General features: G+C 40.7%; 1 protein-coding gene across 13 annotated transcripts in view; it reads left to right on the plus strand.

Annotated features, from left to right (window-relative positions):
* LOC122793337 (PDZ and LIM domain protein 5-like) overlaps positions 1 to 26,144 on the plus strand; it is a 2,364,325-nt gene that overhangs the window by 1,160,873 nt on the left and 1,177,308 nt on the right. For 12 of the 13 annotated variants that reach the window (XM_044061256.1, XM_044061255.1, XM_044061265.1 and 9 more), the window contains exon 5: positions 343 to 830. In XM_044061256.1, coding sequence (XP_043917191.1) covers positions 343 to 830 — 488 coding nt within the window. The remainder of the gene's footprint in view (positions 1 to 342; positions 831 to 26,144) is intronic. The other variant, XM_044061267.1, reaches the window with a different exon arrangement.

Here is a 26,144-nt window from a genome sequence, read left to right on the forward strand (position 1 = left end):
ATGCCATAACCAGGAACATTGCTCCAGGTGTAAACACACAGTGGAGCTGTATAGGAAAGTAATCATTTTGGTTCTGACCTACCTTAGTTCTACCATCATTTTCACTTTGCTGCGTCTCTTACTGTAGTAACCATTATAGCAATTTTTAAATGACAGATGAAGGACAGTGGCTCTTTAAACCCACAAATCAAAGTCCAGTTATTTCAATTGGATTTTATGGCTGCATTTTGGAAATTCTATTGTCAAAAGCAGTTTTGCCAATATTTGGGAACCTATGAAGTATTTGTATAGTTTGCCTGCATGGATTTGTGTGATTTTTTTTTTCTTTTTTGTCTTGCGTAGGAAGAGCCTAAAGAAGTAGTTAAACCTGTGCCTGTAATTTCCACTGCACCAGTTGTACCCAAAGTTTCTAATTCTGCTGTCAACTTGGCCTACAATAAGACAGCTAGGCCTTTTGGAGCTGTAAGTTCCCCGAAAATCACTTCAATTCCTTCCCCATCATCAGCTTTTACACCCACAGCAGTTACCTCAGCTCGTGCATCCCCAACACCACCGCCTTCCTTTGCATCTGCTGCTTCTCCTCCTCATCCTGCACCTGTACAACCCATTGCACCCTCACCACCTGGTAACACCAGACCTAACAATGGAGGATATGCACCAGCAGCAGGTGTTGCTAAACCTGCAGTAAATCCCTCATTTAATGTTCCACGGCAGCCAGCAACACATGGTACTTCTGCCAATCTGTACTCAAGCAGCAATGTTGTGCAAGCAGCAGAGGTGCAGAGAAAAGAGCTGAAGGAGAACCAAGGTGACAGCAAGCAACAGAACGGGTAGGTGCCTTCATTGCATGTTTTCTTTTTTCTTATACTTGGAATCATCTTTGAGACAGTGTTCTGAGCCATATACAGATCTTAATGTATTACAGATGTGCGTTAATTAATGTAGCACTTTATTGTATTGGAAATGCTGGAAACAAGATATGCAAATTAGATGTAAGAAATGTAGCCAGCATAGGCATAAAAGTAGCAAAATTATCGTGTCAAACATTTCATAATTCGTAATATGAACGGGGAACGTAGGGTGCCTTCTGTGTAGAGAGGTACAGTCTCTGCATTTAAACATTTTATAGTAGTATTTTTTAGATGAAAACAATAGTTTAAAGGTTCCCAGCAGTGTAAAGTTTTTTTGTGGTTTTGAATGCTTTTTGTATAGGCTCAGACATAAAAGCAAGCACTGTATACAAACGTGAAGCTGTCCAAATATGGTTATCCTTTAAATAAAGTATATGGTAATCTTGAAGAACAAATGTATATTTTCATTGTCTGTAATTTAATACTCTTGCACCACAGGTTGTCAAGTGCAAGAAGGCCTAGTTGTTTTAGACTTTCCTTCTCACATACAAGGAGACATAGGAGATTTTATCTGTATGCAAGGTTCCTAATCAGTTGTGAAGGCATTGCCTTTATTGAAAAAGCCTTGGCAGATGTTCTGAAATATGTGACTGTTAACATGCACCTTGAGTTTAAGTTTTGAAGAAAACCTGTTGCTCCCCAACCAAGAAATTAATGTATCCCTCTGTGTGCGCTCGTGCATGTGTGTGCGTGTGTGCGTGTGCGTGCGTGTGCGTGTGTGTGTGTGCGTGTGTGTGTGTGTGTGTGTGTGTGTGTGTGTGTGTGTGTGTGTGTGTGTGTGTGTGTGTGTGCGTGTGCGTGTGCGCGTGTGTGCGTGTGTGCGCGTGTGTGTGTGTGTGCCCGCTTGTGTAGTTTGGCCTCTTCCACAGGTTGCCATACCTCTCAAGCATTTACTTTATTTTATTTGTATATTAATTATTAGTAATAGCAGTAGTACAGTGCTACTGTAACATTCTGTTGTGCATGGGTTCTCACTTTTTTCCCCGTGTAATAGTAATTTTTTCTGCTTCCCCGTATGCTTTGATATACTTGCATTTTTACAGTAGCTAGTTTATGAATTGTGCATTTGTTGAACTGATACAGCCCTTAAAGAATTAAAAAAATTGTCAGAGTTACTGATCTGACTATAGCACACTACCAAGCCACCCGGTGTAGTCACTGTAGCTGGTGGGTATGCTTGGTTTGTACCCTGCTTTAGGTTACATTGTTTCCAGAGGCACACACTGTGTGCCAACTGCTTTCCCTGCAACTGTTATCCCCAGAGAGTAATTTCCTGTGTGCTTTGAAAGGCACAAATTTGCAACTTCCTTGGAGAGAATGGGAAACCTAATGTGCATAGGTCTCAGTTCTGTAAGGTACATTTGTTTAAAAAAGTATAAACTATTTTCTGATACAGGAGTTTCCATTTGTTATTGGGTGTTGTAGGAGGTGATCATTAACCCCTGGGAACTTTGACTTGTGTTTAAAAACAAATACATGTGTGTGTGTGTTTGCACTCATGCGTATGTCACTAAAACACTGCTTTTAACACTTATCTGTAGTCGAAGTGTACAAGTGGGATGACTATGAGGGGGTCTTTCTAAATAGCAGAGTGTGGAAGCTGATGTTTTGTAATATTCATAAATGCAGAACAATTTTGAGAACGCATTCAAGAAGTGTCATGTGTACTGTTGCTTATTAACAGCAGAATTTCTCAGCTGCGGTACAGGATGGGTCTTTACTTTGTTGCATGCCAGAGATAGCCTACCTAGAAAGGGGAATATTTTGTAAATGTTGCCCATGTGATTAGGGACTTTTAACTTTATCACCTCTTGCTTCTGAGGTAATGTGCAAAACAGGGAATGTGTTGACTCTACTAAGGTAATTTCTGACCATCACAAAACTCTGAAATGGTCTCATTCAAAACCTAAATGCAGTGAAACCAGTCTTCCTCTTCTTCCTTTATACATATATGATCATGGCAGGTGGAGGGAGCTTGTCCATCTGCACAAAAAAAGCCTTAACTATTGCTTGTATGTGTGATGAGGGTTACACTGTAGTTGTTGGGACACTTAGACACCTGGCGGTGTAAGTGTGGCTTTAAATTTTGGGTTTTATCACCACATAGACAGTAATAGAGAAATTAAACTTTTTAGTGTATTTCTAAGAATAGCAACAGTTACAAAAAAATTAACTGTAGGCAACACCTTTTGTAGATGTGTAATCTCTCTAAAAAAACTTCCTCTAAAGAAAAGTAATTTACTTCATGACTATGACAGCATTTTACTTTCTTTTTTTGACCAGGTTGATCTCATTAGTTCTGTTGCCTGTTTTCAAAGGAGAACTGAGGTGGTAATATACAAATTTGGGCAAGTTCAACCAGGACTCTGAAGAAATCTGCCATAGCCTCTTTAACATTGATAAAAGGTATCACCAAATTAAGAAGGTGCAACCTGAGTTCGTCTTTTCCAAGGAGCAGCACTTCATTGTATAGGTCCTTGTTATACTGCACCATAGTCATTGCCTGTACACTGAACCATACCAAATTCCTTGGTATTTACTAGTCTTGAGGGCAAAATAATGGGTTGCCACGAATTTCCGATTGGCCCCTTTAATTCCCGATTTTTTAGAATTTTTATTTACTATGGCTGATGTCATCATGCAAGAGTGCATGTGATACCAGCTTTGCAACTCCAGTCCAAGCTTATCACTGTAGTTGTGGGTATATGGGGAATTTTACATTTGTAACATGGTAATAACATAGGTGTTTAGTTAGCTGCATCACATGCACATTTGCTGTTTCAGCCATATAACATGTCCAGTAATTACTAAATGCAGACAGCATTTCTTTGCATTCCTTTAGCTTAGCTGTGAACCACACGCACTACACTATTTAGCCTTGTGAGGTGTATACAAGTCACTGGTGGCAATCCAAAGTTATACCAGTCCAGTATGCAATGACACTCTCTGTTACATGCATGCACAGCAAAGAATAGAAGCAGAGTTACAGTAATGTTAAGTAACTTGAATTCTAAGCCGATACAAACTCCTTCTCCATGCTTGCTATAAAATGTACAGATTGTAAAACGAGCATTGCGGTGATAACAAGTCAGCCTTTTTCAATATACACCTGCTTTTGTTAATAATACTTAACTGTCGCTGTCTGGATTTTTGTCTCATGTTTTTTTTTCCTGTTCCTCATAAAGTTTATGGTTTTCTGGCATATCACTCAGGATTGAAGTAATTAAATAATGGCATACATTCCAATTTTACACTTCATTTCCTTCAGAAAATGCAAATTAACACATCTTGTTATGCTGGCAACTTTCTAAGTTTATAAGAGCAAAATTTAAAATCTGTCCCTTGGGCCTTTGTCTGAAATTCAAATGTCTGCTATTATTTAGTGACTTGAATTTTCATGTTGGTATCCCACAATTCCAACAGAGTGTGCAGGATTACATTATTGTGTTTGCAAGTTTTATGTTGATCAGTGTCCTGATTTTTGCACACTTGTACCTACTTTTCATGGGCCCTTGTCCAAAGTTTTGATGTTTCCAGGTTGAGATGTACGCACTAAACCTACCTGTTATGTGAATTTTGTATCTGTTTTGCTGCATACTTTCCAAAGGAAAGACAAAATGACACACACAGTACATCTTTTAAGTGTCTTATTTGGCTTTCAGTATCATTTATGTTTGTGTTCATGTTGTATCCCACATGCTTATTGGAAGCAGGAGGATCCATGATCCGATTAATATGTAGATATTATGCTAATTAGCTTTCCCAGATATTTGGGCAGATGTAGTGTATTTTTGTTGGCTTTGCCCTTGATTTCTGCAACTGAAGTATGAGGAGTGTGTTGCACGAGTCTGAGACAGAGTTCTGAGTTAATAGTAACTTTTAGCTTAAAAGGCATATGGGTGTATGATAACAATTCGACTAGTAATGGGCTTATTAAGCCACGTATTCACACTCAATACACTGTGACAGGAGTTGCAAGTCTGAAATGGGAGTTTTATGTGACCTATTGTCCATTAAATGGAATGGTATCCATCTTTTCCCTATAAGCCAGTGTCCATAGCATATTAACTGTACATATCAGCAGTCAGCAGTGTTGTGTGTAGTCTTGCTTGAGAGGCCAAGGACTGAATGAAGAGTGACTGTGCTCTGTAAATTGTTCCCTAAAGGCAGAGCTGTATTGGTAAGGTGGAAGGCTGCACTCTATTTGCTTATACTCTTCATGAATCAGTAGACAACAGTCAGGAATACCTCTTTCTGCAAGAATTCTGGGAAATGTTAAAAATAATGGGGGTGAACAAAGGCCCAAATTAGGGACAGATTTTAAAGATTGCTCTTATAAACAGAGAGGGTTGCAAGAATAACAGATTTTGCGTTACCATGCATTTCTGAAGGATATGATATTGGATACTGAAATGTCTGTGTCATTATTTAGTGATTTCACTCATAGGATCCTAGAAGATTACTAGGCTGTTGACCTGGAGGTTATTTTAAGCCCAGCCATTTCATCCCATAGAAATGCTAGTCAATACCCAAGATTGCATTTAGTGATGACTGCCCATGTCGAGGAAGGTTGTGGGCTGTATGTATACCTGGTAAGAATTTACAGTGCCCCATCCACTTGTCTAAGTTCCTCTTGAACAGTGTCATATAGGTGCTCTGTTTTACATGAATTGTTAGCCTGTTCCAAAGACAAGCCAGTCACTGGGAGATAAGTCTGTCCCTCCGCCATATCCTGTTTAAGTCACTGGTCATATTTAGGTCCCTGGAACAGGTAGCCGTAATCTCTTTTGATTTACCGATATGCAGCAAGTTCATTAGGTTTGTGTCTTAGATTGCTCTGTAGGCCAAGCATAAGTCTCCCCTAAGAAGTCTGTATGATACGGAGTATAGTGACAGGGACTTTAGTTTGTCTCTGTAAAGCACATGTTGATGCCAGCCCCTTGATCTTCTTTGTTATAAACCACTGAGGTGTCTCTAATTGCTGCAGGTACTTAGTATGGTACATGCCAAACAGGGCGTTATACTCAATTATGGGCCAGATAAGTGCAGAGTATCAAAGCGATGCCTTTACAAATCAAGTGTACTACATAGAAAGCTTTCCTTACTACAGTTGACACATGGTGGTTGAAGTTAAGGTCACAGTTAACTTCTGATCCCAGGTCCCTTACCACTTCAGGGGTACTTAGGGTATTGTTGTTGATTTGGTAGTGTAAGGGGACATTGTGCCAAAGGGAATGATGATGCATTTCTTTGCATTCAGTTTGAGACCGTAACTAATACACCAGTCGTTGGTCAGCATGAGACCCTCCTGGAGTATACTGACATAGTTTGGAGATTCAATAATTGCACCTGGTTTGCAGTCATCTGCAAACTTGGTCAACAACAACCCTTTAGTTTTAACCTGAACTTCTGAGAAATATATACCAAACAGTAGGGGGCCCAGCACTGACCCCTGTGGCACGTCACTGGTAACAGGTCTGCTGGTTGATGTGGAGTCACCCACTTTGATAGTGTGTGCCTGGTTTGTGAGCTATTTGGCATCCCATCTTACAACAAAGGGGTTTATGTTCAGTTTGCTAAGTTTATCAATAATGCCTGAATGTGGGATTGAAAGCTTTTGTCAAGTTGAGGTATGCTGTGTGCACAGATTTACACTTGTCAATGGCCTTGGTCACATTTTCAAGGAAATCCACCAGATTTAACCAGCAGGATCTGTCCTTCACGAAGCCGAATTGGGTAGGATCCAAGGTTTGAAGGTTGCCTGTGTCTTTATTTATGATGTACGTAGTATGTTCCATCGCCTTACAGATGAGACATGTCAGGCTCTTGGGTCTGTAATTCCTAGGTCTGTTGCTAGGCCATCTTTATGGAGGGGAATAACTGTTGCTATTCTCCATTCTGCAGGAACAACGCCTGTGGTTAGGCTATGATTGAAAAGGATACCTAGTGGTGATACTAGTTCATGTTTTAGCCTGTTTAGAAGTCAGCCTGGGATGTAGTCTAGTCCCATAAAGGCTGTGTTTTTTGCCTGGGACAAGACTTTGAGGACCTGGTCTTCAGATATGTAGGGTGGGGGAGAAGTTTGGGGGAAGATTTGTTGTAAGTTGGGAGGGGATAAGGGAGTGAAGTTTTCACCAAAACTATCTGCTAGCAGGTTTGTTATCTCTCTCAGGTGTTTGTGTGTGATACCGTTGGCCACTAGTTCTGCACATGCTTGAGTCCTACCCTTTAGGTTACGTATGTAGCTGTAAAAGGTCTTGTGGTTATCCTTGGCTGTAATTGCTAAGTTTCTCTCAAAGGAGACCTTGGAGGATTTGACAAGTTGTCCTGTTTGGCTGTTGAAGATGAGGAGGGTACTTTTCTGTTGTTGGGGCCTTGCTTTTGTTTTCTTGGACAGCAACTTTTTGTGCTTATTGTAAAGTTTGTTGATGCTGGATGACCACCATGGCAGCTTGTTTTTACTTGGGGCTCTGGCTTTGATTCTTTCTTGTATGGCCAAGTTTATACACTTATGCAAGTGATTGTACAGGGCTTTAGTGTAAGCTTCTATGTAGTTACCACTTCCAGTTTGGGGTGGGGCTTGGACTGCATTTATACATTGGAATGCACTTACACCTTCACCTAGGAGGGTATAGTTTGCCTTGGTGAAGTTGTTTTGTCTGACTTCACCCTTTGTGAGTTCTGCTGTTAGTGCCAGCTCGAAGGTGACTGATTTATGGTCAGTTTTAACTAATGCGGGTATAACAGTTGCAGCAGTGAATCTATTTGACAAGTTGGTGAGGACCAGATCCAGGATGTTTATTCCCCTTGTCGGAGTATGGACAATTTGTTCCAGGGGATTTGAGTTAACAAAGTCAAGGAACTTTTGTACTAGCAAGTTAGGTTTCCTGTTTAATGGTGGGATAATTGAAATCCCCATAACCAGTGTGTTCAGTAAAACGTGGATTGTCTCCAGTTTGGTCAAGTAGGCTTTGTGGGCATTGTGACTCATGGAGAGGGATCTATAACTGGCTATGACTTGAATGGGGGTCTTACCCACCGTAACCTGGACATGGAGTAACTCCATGGAGTTGTCCAGTGTAACTAGACGGGAGATGAATTTATCTCTAATGTAGATTGAAACACCGCCTCCTTTGGTTTTCACACATTCATTTTGTAGTCTAAAGGTGTGGAAGGCATTGTAGCCTTAAAAGGCCAGGGTAATCTGAAGCCTTGAACCAGGTTTCTGTGACTCCGCAGACATCTACATTTTCTAGTGAAAGAAGTGCTTCCAGGAGTGCATTTTTTGGTTTAAGCTCTTAGCATTTAGCAGCATGACAGTGGTGCAAGAGGTAGCATTGTCACTTCACAGCAAGAGGTTCTCCGGTTCGATTCCCGGCTGGGGTGCCTTCTGTGTGGAGTCTGCATGCCTTCCCTGCATTTGTGTGGGTTTCCTCCAGGTGCTCCGGTTTCCTTGCACGTTACAAAGACATGCATCTGGAGCATTTCTCCTCGGGCCTCCTCTGCAAATTGTCTTCATTCCAAGTCAGACTTTCCCAGTAAACAAATAATAAATAAATAAAATAAATGACCCTTATTTTGTTCTGATTGGTTAATTTCACATTGGTAACGTTGTTTTCGAGATTTTGCCTAAAAAGGAACTATGGGGGATGCAAGAGCCTTTGCCAGCAGCTGAAACCTAGAGGTGCCAGTTGCAAACTGTCTCAGGCAAAGCAGCCATGGCTTCCCAGGCTGACAGGAACTGGATCCCCTTTGAATGACACCAGAAACTGAGCCAATTATTTAGATCAATAATTTTTTTGTTTATACTGTGGCATCATTCTAGTATGCTGCTCAAGACTAGGGACATGTGTGTCCGGGGGACACATACTTAAGAGAGCTTAGCCATGTCTCTCTTCATATAGTCCATTGAGGTACGTTTCAGGTCATTCACACCAACATGAACTATGACAGAGTCCTAATGGTACTTGTTGCTGAGAGACCTAAGTGCATGCATGATCTGACGAATCCTGGCACTGGACAGGCAGCTGCCCATAACTTTCTCCTTGTCCAGCCTGGTGAGTGGGACACCCATGTGTCTCAGTATTGAGTTTCAAATGACAAGAAAATTTGTTTTTTAAGTGTTACACCTTACTGGCTTGGTGGGTAAGACACTGGTATTGTTGTGTATCATGGGTGCTGTGGGGACTGTGTTATTTGTAGCAGTCTTGTGTTTTGGTGGGCTGTGGTGTTTCAGTAAGTTTTTCGAGAGAACCTCCGTGTATGTGGATTTACGTCTTTGATGCATACTATGTGTATGAGTAATGGTGCTATGAGCATATGTAGTAGTGGATGAGTTGACCATCTCCATGTTACTGTTTTGAGTAAGAAAGAGGATGGATTCTAGATTCTTGGTGTAAATACATCTCTCTCACTCTGTACTAGAGTGTGTTATTAGTAGAGAGGTGTCTGTGTACATGAGGCAGTTACTACACTCCCTCAAGAGACCCAAGTCAACAAGACACATACATACATCATTTGGAAGGAGAAACAAGGGTAGTCCAACTGTCCATAATGCTAGGTTGAAGACTGTTGTCACTAGAGGCGGCTATCCAGAATCGTTCACGGATTAGCTCAGTGGATGGATATTTCTGCCTGGGTTTTAGGGAGAATTTGTTGAATTTAACTGTGTCTGGCTTTGGCACACTACTGTGTGGCAGTGCACTGTGCTGCAAACTAGCAGAAATCTGGTCAAATGCAGGGCCTAAATATCAGAAGCTAAAAACTTGGGGAGAAAAAAAACTTTAAAAATATTTATAAGGACCACTGAGGATGTTTATTCCCAGCCCTAGACCAGCCCCCTTTACCAGACAGGTCCCAATCAGCACAGTTCTCTCACAAAAGTGCACAGAACAAACAACTACAAACAGTTCCAAAAGCAGTAAGCCTGTACCTGGATTATGCTACAGCTGCTAGCTACCCTAGTTTCAGTGGGAAACACCAGAGAATGTTTAAAACAGAAAAAGAACAGTGAGACACTAAAAAAAGTTTAAAATGGCAGAAAATCAGCAAGGAGGCTCTAAAGAATGTTTTAAACAGTTAACAGATCGGTTGTTTAAATGCTTGGTGGGAAAGGCATAACTGATGGCTTAAAAACAGTGAAAAATACCAGTAAATACTTAGTGAAACTAACAAAACAGATTTGTGAACAGTGAAAACAGTAATAAAATTTGATTTAACATTCACAGTAAAGCAGACAGTTGTTGTACAACAGTGTAGTTTAGTACACAGTAAATATATACAGTATAAATGTAGGTGGACGGCAATAAAAAAGTGTAGTAAATAGTATAAATAAGCAAAAAAAAAAAAAAAAAAACGGGCAACATATGTTTTTATTGGAATCTCAGAAGCCTCTAGCCATCTGCTATCTCAGCTCAGAGTTGTGGATGGCAGCCCACCTCAGTTCAGCACAAACAAGCAGAAACCTGCTCAAATGCAGGGCCTAAATACTAGAAGCTAAAAACTTGTAAAAAGATTCAGAAGGACCAATGAGGATGCTTATTCGAAACCCTAGACTGGCCTCCCTTTACCAGACAGGTCCCAATCAGCACAATTCTCTCACAAAAGTGCAGATAGGCCCCTTCCAATCCAAGATGGCCTGGGAAATGTGCTCAGAACAAACAAACCAGTACAAACAGTTCCAAAAGCAGCAAGCCTGTATCTGGACTATGCTACCACTACTATTTACCCTAGTTTAAGTAGGAAACACTAGATAATGTTTAGAACAGCAGAAAATAGCAGTAAGACACAAAAAAGCTTAAAACAGCAGAAAACATGAAAGAAGCCTCTAAAGACTGTTTTAAACAGTTAACAGATCAGTTATATAAACACTGCTTGCCTACAAGACGAGAACAAGCAGCACAGATAGCTTAAAACAGTGAAAAATACCAGTAAATATTTAACTAACAGCAACACTAACAAAAAAAGCACTGTAAGCAGTGAAAACAGCATTGAAATTAAATGATTTGCTAGAAAACCACACATTTTATGAACAGATCAAAAATTCAAGGCAAGAATCTGGACATTCTGTAAAATTCTGGACATTTGAGAGATGTTACTGGCCTTACCATCTTCAAAGAAGCAAAATAAAGAATAGTGTACTAAAATGTGAAGAGTTATGTACACTAACTTAACATTGTTGAGGGAAGGAAGTGGATTATATAGATCTGCAGCATACTTCATTGGTCAGTCTGTCGTTACTCTCTTTGGATATAAAATGCTCATCTCTCATTACCCTAACTACATAAGTAATCCATAACTGGGTGGATGGACAGGACGCTTTTACTGTCTTTGTAGACTAGTTTTTAAAAGCACACAACTGAAGTGCATATACCTTGAGCTCTGAAACATATTTTTTTCTGCCTATCACAGTTTTGTTATTATTTTCAGAAAAGGGAGTGCTGGATGAAATGGGCTTTGCAAAATGTGGAAACATTTTACCAGTTTATTTCAAAATGAAAACTTCTGCTTATTCCCTTTACTAAAGTACTTTTCTTCAGGAATCAGAATATTGACATATGTTTCAGAGTTAGATTTCATAGCATGATCTCGGATGGCTGCCGTATCCTTATTTTTACTTCAGGGATCTGCTTACCAAGTGGTGAGCCCAAAGTGGGCAGAGTGATGTTCTAAGAGTAGCATGCCCTTTTACAGAAACATTTATATGAGAATAATCTGAGCTATGTTTTTTTTCACATTGCACTAACCTGGCACATGCCATGCCCTTCTCTGTGCATGTAGTAACTTAATTAATCTTTGCCAAACCTTATTATGTATAACTTTGTAAATCTGCCCAGATCTTGATGGGAATGCTTCAGATGTTAAAATGCTGTTCTGAGGGCACACAGATGTTTTGTTATTAAGATATTAAGAGTTGCCTTGTGTTTTCCTTTTCATAGGAAGAATAGTGTCTTAATGAAAGCTTGGCAGTATGACTCACAAAGTTAATAAGACTATGAGCTGCTGACAGGTTTCTTCCATAATCTAGGGGTTGAATTCTCCAGTTTTCCCTTGCACACTATGTAACCCTGGGCAGGTCACTTAACAAGAATAAGCACTTGCATTTAGTGGGTTACCTTTCTAAAAAGTTATTAGAAAAAACGTTTCATAGAAAGGAGTGAGATGGCAAATGAGGCAGAAGAAAAACAGGGATGTTGCTCTATAATAAATGCATTTTTTTCAGTTTGTTGTTGTTTGAGTTTGTGTACATCATGAGAGGATGTGTTAATACAGTTGCCTAATTTAAAAATTCTGTAAGACCAAAATCACTTTTGTGACATCTTGTGGGGAAGCCTTCTGATGACATAGCTACAGATAGGATCATGTCATTTTTAAACGAAAAGCAAAACAGCTATACAGGTAAAACCCAGTATATAAAAAGAGAAGTATATGAGAGAAAACACTATACCGGGTACCACACAATAACGTCTTTATTTAAACAAAGTAAAAAGGAGAGGTGAGCGCTTTCGCAACCTTCGTTGCTTCATCAGACAAAGAATTAACTGTTCAACTGCTTGTTTTATATCACTCTCAGTCAAAAAACTTTTTCCAATTAGTGACATCATACAACTTTTGAAAATTTAAAGGCATATATGACAAGAATATTGTAAAATGCATATGAATATAAAATATATATACAAAAATGTAAAGTATGTTCATATTTATGCATATCTAATTTAAAACAGTTAAATAATCTCATTAAAAATGCATATATATAAAAAATGCATATAAATAAAAATGCATAGTATATTCATATTTATGCATATCTAATTTAAAACAATTAAATAATCTCATAAAAATGCATATATATAATATATATATATAAAAAGAATGCATAATACAAAATATATAATATAAGAAATATATGTATATATATATATATGTTTATTTTGTGCAAAAAATTAATTGTGTTGAAGGCGTCTAGCTTTAAGAAATGGAACCAGTGATGTACAACCATTTAAGCCTGGATATCTGTCAGCATTGAGCTTGATAATCCATCTTTGTTCTCGGCTCTCTGTGAAATTTTCTATATCTCCTCCCCTCACATTTCTATGTATATGTTGTAAAACAAAGAACTTGAAAGAGTGTGAAGGGTCAGTGTTTAAAACATGTTGAGCAAGCGCACTAGTAGTTTTGTTATTTCTGATGTCTCTTATGTGTTCCAATATTCTATCCTTTAAGTTTCTATTTGTTTTTCCTATATAGAAGGCATGACAGTATGCTAGTAATGTTAATCAGTATACTAATTTTATTAAACAACATTGGCACATTTTACATGAGATTCCTTGTTTACATTCTTTCATTGGTAATGCACCTAGTTTCAGTTTCAGAAATAATCTAACATTAAAACAACAATTGTGTAATAAAGACGTCAAAAAAACTACCTATAATTCCAGACGCAAAGGTACTTTTCCTTGTAGGTCTTGTACTGCTTGTACACATATTCATAGTACTACACCATATATTCATCCTGTTAGAAATTTTACACTATACTCTCATTCATATGCAGACTGTAAAACCACAGATGTTATTTATTTTTGTTTCTGCCAAATATGTCATGCCTTCTATATAGGAAAAACAAATAGAAACTTAAAGGATAGAATATTGGAACACATAAGAGACATCAGAAATAACAAAACTACTAGTGCACTTGCTCAACATGTTTTAAACACTGACCCTTCACACTCTTTCAAGTTCTTTGTTTTACAACATATACATAGAAATGTGAGGGGAGGAGATATAGAAAATTTCACAGAGAGCCGAGAACAAAGATGGATTATCAAGCTCAATGCTGATAGATATCCAGGCTTAAATGGTTGTACATCACTGGTTCCATTACTTAAAGCTAGACGCCTTCAACACAATTAATTTTTTGCACAAAATAAAAAAATATATATACATATATTTCTTATATTATATATTTTGTATTATGCATTCTTTTTATATATATATATTATATATATGCATTTTTATGAGATTATTTAATTGTTTTAAATTAGATATGCATAAATATGAATATACTATGCATTTTTATTTATATGCATTTTTTATATATATGCATTTTTAATGAGATTATTTAACTGTTTTAAATTAGATATGCATAAATATGAACATAATTTACATTTTTGTATATATATTTTATATTCATATGCGTATTTTACAATATTCTTGTCATATATGCCTTTAAATTTTCAAAAGTTGTATGATGTCACTAATTGGAAAACATTTTTTGACTGAGAGTGATATAAAACAAGCAGTTGAACAGTTAATTCTTTGTCTGATGAAGCAACGAAGGTTGCGAAAGCGCTCACCTCTCCTTTTTACTTTGTTTAAATAAAGACGTTATTGTGTGGTACCCGGTATAGTGTTTTCCATCATGTCATTTTTACTCGTTAATGTTGTTGTGTAACCACCACAAAACTGCTGCTACTCATCTTTGACTTTATGGCAAGAAGCGACAGTGATTGGTGTGAGAGCTGGCTGTCCAAGCATATCTGATACACATATAGACACACACACACACACATCTGTCATCCGGGCAAGTGCCAAATCCCCCAGGTGTCCTTCATTGTAAGGAAAAAAAAAAGCCGTGTTGAGAAAGTGTCCTGGTAGCCGAACTTGGAAGTATGTTTTATGTGGGTAAAAACAAAATCCACGTCTGCTACTTCCACATCCTTCCCCTCACCCATGAGACAGCAGTGGACCTCAGGGTGCCTGTTTTGCTGTTGTCTAGATTAATCCCTGGAGTAAAGGGAAAAGGGGGGACTTTTTTGTGAAAAATATACATTTCTTAGGATGCCTTTTGATTATGTAACTTTTGGGAATTTCCTCACCATTATGCTCATCCCTGCACAGTTTCATCTTTTTTCCAGTGCAGTGCTTGGAGGTGCAGACCCTTTGGCATGTACATGCTTGGCACCACATATCAGAGTAGGAGAGTGCACTCGTGTCCTGTGGTACTCGTTTTTTTCAGCTATTCACACATTTGAACTTGATCCTAAGCTGTTGTCTTAAAAAATGACTGCATTTGATGTCTAAAACAGCAGAACCTAATAAGTGCTAGTTCATAGGTGTGTGTACTAGGCTAATGGCCCTGGAGCCTTTACAAGCATAGCCTATAGGATTACCCTGGCATCGTGCCACCCGACCTTAATTCCCAGTGCTTCTGTCAAGTAGAGCCACTAGAGTGATCCCCGGGGTGAATTTTCTATTTCCCATCCACTCATCAAGATTTCTCTTGAAGACAGCCAGTGAGGCGCTCCGCTTGACATGTATGGGAAGTCTGTTCCATAGCATGGGCAGTCTCTGGGTTATGAACTTGTCCCTCCAGCTTGTTCTGTTGATTGTGGTAATGAGGTTAAGGTCTCTGGAGCGTGTAGTGCGGAGGGATTGGCATTTCTTTAGATGTAGCATTTCTAGCAGAGCTGGGTCAGACATGGCTTAGTAAGTCAAGCAGAGATCGCCTCTAAGTAGGTGATATGAGACAGAGAATAGTTGGAGTTTTTTTGAGTCTGTCCATATAAGACAAGTGTTTAAGGCCTAAGATCCTCTTTGTGAGGTATTTTTGCGGCCTCTCCAGTTGTTGTAGGTGTCTAGTGAGGTACATGACAAATGGGGCATTGTACTCGATGATTGGGCTAATGAGGGAAGAGTAGAGGGAGACAATGACCTCTTTCTTCCTGGATGCAAAACTCTTAATAATGAGATGTGCCACATAGGACTTTCTGACCACAGTGGCAATGTGGTGTTCAAAAGAGAGGTTGCTGTCAACCTGTGTTCCCAGAGCTCTTATAACACCTTCTGTGTTCAGTGGACTACCATCGATGTGGTAATTCATGGCAACTGGGTTTTCCCAAAAAGGGATGACTACACATTTTTTGGCATTGAGCTTAAGGCCATGGTTCTGACACCAGTCATTGGTCTCAGTGAGGCCTTTCTGTAGGATGTCAACATCACTTGGGGAGTTAATTATGGGTCCCAACTTGCAATCGTCTGCGAACTTTGTCAGCCAGAGTCCCTTCATGTTGGCCTGGGCTTCAGAGAAGTAGATACCAAACAGGAAAGGACCCAGGACAGAACCCTGTGGGACTCCACTCGCGACTGGTCGACAGTCTGACTTGGAGAACGCTACTTCCACACTGTGGGTTGTATCTGTGAGCCAGTTTGCAACCCACCAAGTGATATAGGGGTTGCTGCCTAGCTTAGTGAGTTTTTCTATGATTCCTGAATGGGGAATGGTATCAAAGGCCTTGGCCAGCTCAAGGTAGGCTGTATGAACCACCTTGTCTTCATCCACAGCTCTGGTGACTGACTCAAAGAAGTCGACCAGGTTGAACAGGCATGACCTACCCTTCACAAAACCAAACTGTGTGGGATCCAGAGTTTGGAGGTTCCCTCTTTCTTTGTTTATTAGGTCCATGATGATGCATTCCATAGCATTGCATATCAGACTTGTCAGGCTAATGGGGCGATAGTTCCCAGGGTCTGTAGTCGCTCCTCCTTTGTGGAGAGGGATGACTATAGCAGTGCGCCATTCGGTAGGGGCAAAGCCTGAGGTGAGGCTGTGATTGAACAGGGCACACAGGTGAGGTGCCAGTTCACTCTGTAGTTCATGTAGAACACAGCCAGGGATATTGTCAGGTCCCATAGAAGCTGTATTCTTGGCCTTGGACAGTGCTGTTTTAACCTGTGCAGCAGTAATACTGGGTGCCCGGCAATCTACTGATATTGTGATTGGTCCTGTGGTGGGGGAGAGAGGGGTAAAGTTGGCACTGAATCTGTTGGCCAGTATATTAGCAATATCTGTTGGCTCGGTATAGGAGGTGCCATTGTGCAACAGCTCCGAGCAAATCTGGGTATTGCCGTGGAGATTCTTTACATAACTATAGTAGGCCTTGTGGTTGTCGTTACTATCTGCTGCAATTCTATTTTCATAGCTAGCTTTAGAGGATTTGATGAGGAACCTCAACTTTTTGTTGAGGCTGATAAGGGAGTTTTTTCAGTCTTAGGACTTCACTTTATTTCTCATCAGTTTCGTCCTTCTGTTGTAGAATTTGTTTATGGCAGGGGACCACCAGATTGGCTTCCTTTTTTGGAGGAGAGCATCTTGTTTCTATTGAGTATGGCGAGATCCATGCATTTGTGTACGTGTTCGTATAGGGCTTTAGTGTATGATTTGGCATTCATGCAGCTATTCTGCAATTGCATGGGTGCCGTGAAGTTAGCCACCTCGTGTTTTTAGGAGCCCAAAGTTAGCTTTGAAGAAGTTTTTCATGGTGGTTACCTTTGCAGGGGGTGGGGGGTGGGAGCACTGTGGATTTCCAATGTGATTAGTTTGTGGTCAGATCTAACCAGGGAAGAGTTGACTATTGGTACAGAGCAACAGTCACCCATGTTAGTAATGACCAGGTCAAGGATGTTGCAACCTCTAGTGGGGGTAAGAATGAGCTGGTCCAGGGCACTGGAATTAATGAATTCCAGGAAACATTGGGTAAGTGTCTTAGTACACGAGTAGTTTTCCCAGTTAATGAAGGGTTAGTTGAAGTCGTCCCGTATGAGAGTGTTAGGTTGGACCCTAATATTCTCCAGGGTGCTTAGGAACGTGGAATGAGAGTCTTGTGTCATGATTGGGGACCTGTAGCAGGCTACGACCTCATTTGCTGTCTTACCCAGTGTTAGCTGCACCTGAAGTATCTCTGATGGGTCATGTTGGGCTAATAGTCTGGAGGTGTGTGCATCCTTTATGAATATGGAAACACCACTGCCTTTGGAGCTTTGGTCCAAGTTCTGGGGCCAACAGTTATGGAATGAGTTATAGCCTGGTAGTGCAGAGGTACTATCTGCTTCCTTGAACCAGGTCTCGGTTACAGCACAAATGTCGATGTTCTCCATTTTAAGGAGTGCTTCGAGCGAGTGCATTTTGAGATTTAGACTTCTAGCATTGAGCAGCATGACCCTCAGATTGCATTTGTTTGTAGCTGTTACGGTGGTAATTTGGTGTTTGGAACACTGCCTAAAAAAAGCACAGTAGGGGTGGCAAGAGCCTTGGCCAGTATCTGGAAGCCCAGGGGTGACAGATGCAGGCGATCTCTGGCAAAGCATCTAGGTCTGTCAGCCATGTCATCCCAGTCAGTCAGATACTGGATCCCCTTAGAATGACACCAGAAACTTGGCCAATTGTTGAAATCAGTCATTTTCTGCTTGTACTGTGGTATCACTCTGGGTGATGGTAGGAGGCTGCTCAGGGCTAGGGTCATACCCATCTGGGCTACATAATCCAAGAGCTCCTCCATGTCTCTTTTCATGTAGTCCAGGGAGGTACGTCTCAGGTCATTCACACCCACATGTACAATGACAGTCATATTTGTACCTGTTGTTGAGGGACCTGAGTGCGTGCGTTATGTGGTGATTCCTGGCACCTGACAGGCAGCTGACTGTTACTTTCTCCTTCAACCTAGTGAGTGGCACATCAGTGTGCCTCACTATCAAGTCACCTATGACGTGTGTTGGGCATGATGTTTTGCCTTAGGGGCTTTGGTTGAGTGGCACACTATTTAGGAGAGTTATGTGTGTCATGATTAGTGTTGTGATGGTTGAGTGCGTGTCTGCCTTGGAGATCTCTGCTGTTTGTGTAGATTTTTATTGAGAGCCTCCATGAAGGTGGGTGTGTGGTTTGTGTTTTTATGTGAAGGCAGTGCTGATGTGTGTTCTGGAGGGCTGTGTGTTCCAAGTGTTGTGGTGCAAGTGTTGACCTTCTCCTCTTGACCATCTATTCCGGTCTTGGCTGCAGAGTGCATGGCTTCCAATTTAGATATGTAAGTGCATCTGTCGCAAGTCTGAGTGTTGGGAGGCAACAGCAAAGAAATGGAGATTGAGGGATGAAACTCAGGATTACAGGAAAAAGCTCATTTGCATCCCATAGTTGTAATCCTCTGGAAGGGCTATCCTTCTAGACAGTTTTCAAGGGATATCTTCCTCCAAGGTAGTCCTCTTTTGTTGCTATAGAGAAAGCAAAAAGTTCAAAAAGGTATGAGTTTTTAAAAGTACTTTGCCAAGTGTTCAAATGACTAAAATGTATGCTGATAAAGAAATACCCATGGAATGTGATAAAGTATAGATGCAAAATGTGTAGAGTCTGCATTCTGTCACAGAGTAATAACTAAGTTAGTGAAATGCACAATATTTCTGGAAGGCAACGAGATACAAAGTTTATTGGATTCAGGCAGTATGGTTACTTTAGTTGTAGGTCTGTGTCCGTACAAATACATATAACAGGCAGAAGATAGAGGAAATTTTGAGACAGGAAGGAATATTCCATTGCATCTGCAGTGTTTCAGACCATGTTAAAAAAAGGCTGCACAGTCTGCTAGCTGTCCAGAAAAGTATAGCTGGATGATTTACAGCAAAGATTTCACTAGTCAGAAAATCTACCTTTGTACTTGAAATGTTTGTCTGATTACCAGTATAATGCTGATCAGACTGTTTGTCCTTGAGAAGGCTCTCTCACCAGCGCTTCTGCTCCATCTTTTGTTCAAACCTAAGTAACAAATACATCTCATGGTTACACAATCTGTGCTTACGTACAAGGTGTAAGCAGGCTTGGGCAGGGCATTCCAGGCACCAGTAACTGGGTATGGGTAGACAAAGGTTAATATGTATCCTCATGGCTACAGCCTTCAAAGGTACTAGTCAGAGTAAACAAAGTCAAATCACTTACCCTGCTGATAATTACAACAAATAACCAGCTAAAACTCTGGAGGCTGAAACCTTGGGAGGTCCAGTTTCAAAAGGATCAGGAGAGGTCAGACCAAGAGACTGTCTGCAAAACCACATCTCTGGTTTCAAGACTAGTCTGCAATATTAAGTTCATGGTGTGGTCAGATTTACAGTTGGCAATAAAAACAACCAGAGGGATTCCAAAACACTTTAGAAGACAGAGTAGTTATATAGGAAATTTGCAGGTGCCATTAACCCAAGTATCAAGTCTGCATGAATGAACCACCTTTGATACCTATGAATTAGGCTGAGAAGGAAGTTCAGGAACTGCTGCAGAAAATCGCTGAGGTAATCCGGGTAGACAGTAAACCAAGAAGAATCTGCATATCACTCTTGCCTCCATAACATCCCCCCAAAGGAGTTAGGAACTCCAGATTTAACCTGGACAGAATCAAGACTGGAAGAAAAGCAGATGGTCACTTCATCTCCTGATCTAATAATTTCCTATCTAGTCAAGGGATGACATGGAGACCTAGAAGACAGAAGTTGTCTTCCAAGCAACTATGTGATAAAACCCAGATCGCAATCATTTTGAGTTAATGTGAGATAAAGCCTTGTTGTCCTGTACTGATGTGGCATTAGACTGTTCTAGTCATGGAGCTGTGATGGTAGCGCCTAACCACTGGTTTCATATTCCGAATCATCCCTGGAAGTATAATCACTTGATAGGGAAGAGTCCTGTCTGACTGATGCTTCACATTTTGGCAGATGTGAAGAATCTGTATCATCCCGACATCATAGATCAGCAGAAGAGAAAACCAAACCTTTCCGCACTCCAGCCCAGTGGTTTGTAATTATCCACTACAATAGGAGATCCAGTGATCCAAAGATCTGGGGAAAAAGGGTGAAGAGCAAAAAGATGGGCATGGTAATACTCAAGGCCCGTAGTAAGTGCCACCAGGGCCGCCATGTAGACACTGAACTAAAACAAGCTGAGCAACTCAAAAAAAATGTCATCACAACCCTGATGAAAACCAGGTCTGCTAAACTGTATGACTAGCTGCTGGAAATTTAGGTACAGAATTGAGAGTAAATAACCACATCTAGAAGTATTCAGTCTAATTCATTTGTGAAGTGACTCGAGTCTTTACCTGGTGCAAACTAAATAAAAATAGCAGGCTTAGACTAATAAGTGAAACCATGCAATCATTAGCCCATTGGCCATTGACTAGCAATAACCATAAGAGGACAGTACTATTTTCAGTAGTACTTAGAAAAACTTGTTGCAGTTAGATCATTTAATAATTATGCTCATCCAAGTGTCTTATTAAACAACAGCATAGAAAACGTGTCCCCCTTTTAGCAGTTAACATTGCCGAATGAGTGCTAACACAAAGCTATTGACAACACTGCTGTAGGTCTGGTAGTAGGAAGGTGGGCAGTCCAAATTCTTGTGGAAATGGGCCATCATATATAGGTTGGTTACAGTGGTAATCTCAAAAAATGTAAAACAAAACAGTCTGCAAGAATAAACCAACTCTAACTGTAACTACCGCTTGACTTAGTTCTTTTCCACAATGAAGGCAAGAGGAAATACTGCCATAATGCAAGACTTCTGGGTATTTTCTTAGTATGCCTATATTTGGCATATCCCCCTTGGTGTGGTTATACAGCTTATATAGTGCTTTGGACTGGAACACTGTGTTAAGTTTGTCCCATAAGCTTCCACCTCTTATTAATGCAGTTTGGGCTACAGTTCCTTAGGTGTTGGGGGAGTATTGTTGCAGTGGAAGTGGAAATTCAGTAGTCATGAAGTAAGCAAGATGGCGAAATCCACTAGTTTCCTTCTCTTCCCTGGTTGGACACATGCCATCTGATTTTACTTGAGCCGAAATCGAGAACATTATACCTTGCTGCCAACAGCTACAGCCTAACACTATTTTTAATGACTGTGCTCTTCAGGTGCCATAATACTTTAAGGAACACATTGCAAGTGATTAATTGTTATTGGCAGATGTTTGTTCAGTTCCTGATACTGATTTTCTGTGTTTGGAGAAATGTCTTCCTGTTGAAATGTCAGCACCCGAAATGCCAAGGGGGAAATAAAAACAAAGACTGAAACTCCAGAAGAACAAATCCCGACATTGCTCTTTTCCTTTAAACTTTTTACAGGGAGGTAAACCCCCCCACACCACTCCACACCTATGTATACCAGCTCCAAATTTGCCATGCCTAGGAGAAAAGGAAATGTTTTGCAAAATTGCCATCACAGACTTGGTTACATGTAAGTCTGCTTTTTTGGCCATTCATTCATTCATTCTCTGTTTCAGGACTAGCTATAGTGGGTCCCGACATTTCAAATGTTTACTGAAGAAATGCGTATTTTCACATTTGGTCTACAATATCAAAAAGTCTGGGGGGCTGCTGCACATTATGTCACTTTGCAGGTGGTATCATCTAAATGATTGATGTTGCCAAGCAGTGACGTGTACAATTGTGCATGTTGCATATTTGAAACATTTTACCGGAAGCATTTCCTATCTTTTTTTTTTAATTTGTGATTCTACGTTATCTGTTTTGATTTACACCATACCTCACAACCTCATAGCACAAGAAATCTGGACAAAGCTTAAAATAATGGGGGAGAGGAAACAAAGGCCCAAAAATGGGGATAGATTTTAAATATGGTTTTATTAGCTTAGAAAGGCGCTAAAATAACAGGGTTTGTATTTGCATTCCTTTTCTGAAGGGTATGAGGTTTGAAACTCAACTGTATGTCATTATTTATTGATTTCAGTTCTCAGTGTTTGCCAGAAAACCCCAAATTTTATGAGTAACAGACAAAAATATGAGACAAAAATCTGGACATTGTCAAAATCTGGACAGCTGAGAGGTATGATTTACATATTGTTTGGAAGTGCTAATTTTTATATTTGAAAATGCTTCAGAAAGTTCTCGTTTATTGCTTATTATATTTCCAGTACAAAACTTTTACTTAAGAAAAAAGAGTATTGACAAAAGGATTAGTAAATAAATAAAAGGTGTTTCAGATTCTTAGGTCATTATTTACTGCTGAGACAGGATGTGGGAACACCTGAACAAGCATGTAACATTCAGAAATTTGTGCTTGCTCTTTGAACTCATCACATAACTATATAGCTTTGGGCAGTGTCCTATTTTGTCTGAATCCCAGTTCTCAATGCTCAGACAAGGGCAGTTCTTTACCCTTCTTTTTCATCTGAATTAAGAATGAGCTGCAGCTTTTTCAGGATAACTTTTGCAAGCAGCAGGCTGTTGTTTTTAGATGTCTACTCCACAGTTCTACAGTTACACAGACACACACACATTCTGTTTTGTCATTTGGTTTGAGTGTCAGTTATAAATGTAGTGCATCCACTCCTACAGTAATCTGTTAGCTGTCAGTTTAAAAGTTAGGCGAAACTTGGCGGCAGAAGTGGTTTCGACTCCCCCCCCGCCCCCTCCCTCAAATTGCAATATTTTTATTTATTTTATGCCTGTTGTAGCTTCACGTGTGTGTGTGTGTGTGTGTGTGTGTGTGTGTGTGTGTGTGTGTGTGTGTGTGTGTGTGTGTGTGTGTGTGTTAAGCAGTATTGGAAAGGCAGTCTGTCCCTATGCATGAATGTTTCTCTGTTACTAACTCAGATTACCAAAAGTTGTAACATCAAAGATCTTGATCACAGTGTCTTTTTTCATTCTAACATTTCTTACGTGTCCATCTCCTCTTCTCCTGCTGTGGATACTTACTGAAGAGAAGATGCAGTGGTGGTGGTACAGGATAACGTGAAAAAGTCACCTCATTTTATAAAACTTACCAAGTAAATATTGTTTTGAACTGTCTCCTTTTATAATCCCTGAGTGATCAACAAATGAATCTATGCTGCCCTTTTTGGTGACCACAAACATTAACATTCATTTTATATGGATTGTTACTATGCCATAGCTATACCTGGCCTTTTCCCATTGGGATTTAATAAATTGTGTGTCATGTTTGGAACAGTTTCACTCTGATATGGTGCTTGCTATTGCCAAGGTTTGGGAGATTGTTTTTGGTTTATAATTTAAAGTGACTAAAGTTTGGGCATAAAAAAATTAGGTCCATGATTCTCAGGGTTCAGCATATATGTGCCCTTAATGTGCAGTACAACAGAGGTTCCCATTTGCGTGTTATTTTATTCCCTAAAACCTTTACCACATTTATCAACGGTACCGATTTTTTCTTGAGTTACAGAATGATCGTTTGTCAGAGATTAATAATAGCTGATAGCTCTGAGAAACATGGGTCTAGAAGAAAGTAAAACACTTTATCTTGATGTTGAAAAATGTATGTTTTAATGTTTTCTTCCTTGCAGGGAGCAAATGTAACAAAGTTGGTGTCATCCTTTCTACAAACTGGTGATATGTTTTTTGCGACAAGCATGTCTGGTTGATGTTTGAAAAATGTTGCTTGTAAAACAGTGGTTCAAGCTTGCTGTTAAGTGTGTGCTTGTGTTGCTGACCCATGTCTACCTTACACATGATGTTGGACTTCCCCTTACAGTTTGCTGTTTCTACAGCAGGTAAAACAAGCATTCATCAAGAAAGGGGCTGAGCTCTTTGGTCATTCTTTTATGCATGGCCAAGACACTGGCACTGACCATCAGTTTTTCTCAGCTTTGACATGTTGTCATTTCTTGGCCCTATCCTATGGCTTTATGGATCATTAGTACCATATGACACAATTGTTAATAGGTCAATGTTAAGTTGTCAATCTCGCCTTCATTCTTGCTTGATGGGTTCGGAGCCAATCCCTCGGCTCCGACTCGGCACTTGCTAAGCTCGAGAGTCACTTTTACCAGCTCGAGGCAGCCCCATATCCCATGATGCAAGGCGGTAAGTACCCAGATCTCGCTTTGCCGCTTATGAGGTCCTCCTTTTACCAGCTCCTGGTAAGTGATTCACTTTTTGGATATTTAAGCCCCTTTTTGTTAAAAAACCCTTAATAGTTAGTTATTAGTTAATTATTTACATTTTGTGACAGAAAATCCCTGTCTCTTCTAATTTTTTTAGTCAAACTTTACCCATCCCATCCCCTCCCTGTTAGGGTGTGTGTGTTTGTTTATAGGAATACCTTTTGGTATTTTATTTAAGTTAATTTTTTGACTGGTGTGTGTGTGTTTTGTAAAGCACCATGTCAAAGGAGAGGGTCTCAGGTTTTAAGAAGTGTGACTCGTGCTGTCAGAAGATGTCTCTGACAGACGGTCACACTTCTTGCCTGTATTGCCTGGGGCCTCTTCACCTGCAGGACTCCTGTGCTATTTGTCATTCCTTCAGCCAGAGAGTCCTGCAGGAAAGACGCAACAAGCTGATCCTTAGGGGCCTTCTTAAGCCGGAGGGCTCTCCGGCTAAGTCGGCTCCATCAAAATCAGCTAAATCTTCCAAGGCCCAGGCTTCTGTGTCTAAGCCTGCGGCCTCGGCTCCGACTGTTCGAGTCGAGATCGGCCGGCTGGAGCCGATTCTGGCTTAAAGCCTTCGGCACCGATGGCTATCGGTGCCGAATCTGCATTGACCACTTCGTGTCGGCTCCGATCGGTTCCGACACCCATGTGGCATGAGCATCGGTGTCGGCTCCGATCGGCTCCGACACCGTTACTTTGGTGGCTGTATCGGCTCCGGCTGGAGCCGATATCGAGCTTCCTGTCGGCTCCGAAGTCGGCTCCGACAGGATCTATAGTATCGGTTCCGATGGCTCATTCCAGGAAGAGGTCGAGGTCTCCTTCCTTGGAGCCGATACTTTCGGCTCGGCTTCACCTCTTCTTTGGAACGGAGCCATCGGAGCCGATCTTCAAGGTCATCCAGACTGTCAGATCATGACCTAGAGAGAGTGGTCAGTAGATTACTTAAGTCACAGGTACTGGCCCAAATGTTACATAGTCCGTCTCAACAGACGACTGTTGGTCCACACCCGTTACAGTTCCTCCTTCAACTCTACCCCAGAGCTTGGAGTTGGAGTCTTCGGAATGGTTACTGCTACGGCTGGAGGACGGATACCCCTTCTGTTCCTTCAGCCTCTACTCTTATCTCCTCTTGAGACCTTCCTTAGAGGGATTCGTGGTCGGGCTTCCATGGTCTCCTCCGAGGGGTGAGTGGCATCGGACCCTTGTCCGAACCCGCTCTTCCCTTGGAGCCTCGGCCTTGGTGAGCTCGGCTCCGACATCTGCCTCGGAGACTTCCCTTCGGTGGTCCCTGGAGTTCCTAGCTCTTGGAGCGGGTTCTCTCGGACCTGCCTGGGAGGGAGCATTCGAGGTGATGAAGAGTGTACTGGCCACTGGTATCAGTCAGCAGTCTGTTCCCGTAGCTCCTCCCTCTATAGTACCTGTTGACATCTCTGCCACTTCTCTTGCTACAGGACCCAGAGATCCTCCGCCTCAGGTTTCCCCATTGGGAATTTCCCTCTTCCGAGGATTCTCCTGATGTTTCGGG

This window comes from Protopterus annectens, chromosome 2.part0 (assembly GCF_019279795.1).
Source record: "Protopterus annectens isolate FY-2018-M chromosome 2.part0, PAN1.0, whole genome shotgun sequence".
NCBI classification, from domain to species: Eukaryota; Metazoa; Chordata; order Ceratodontiformes; family Protopteridae; genus Protopterus; species Protopterus annectens.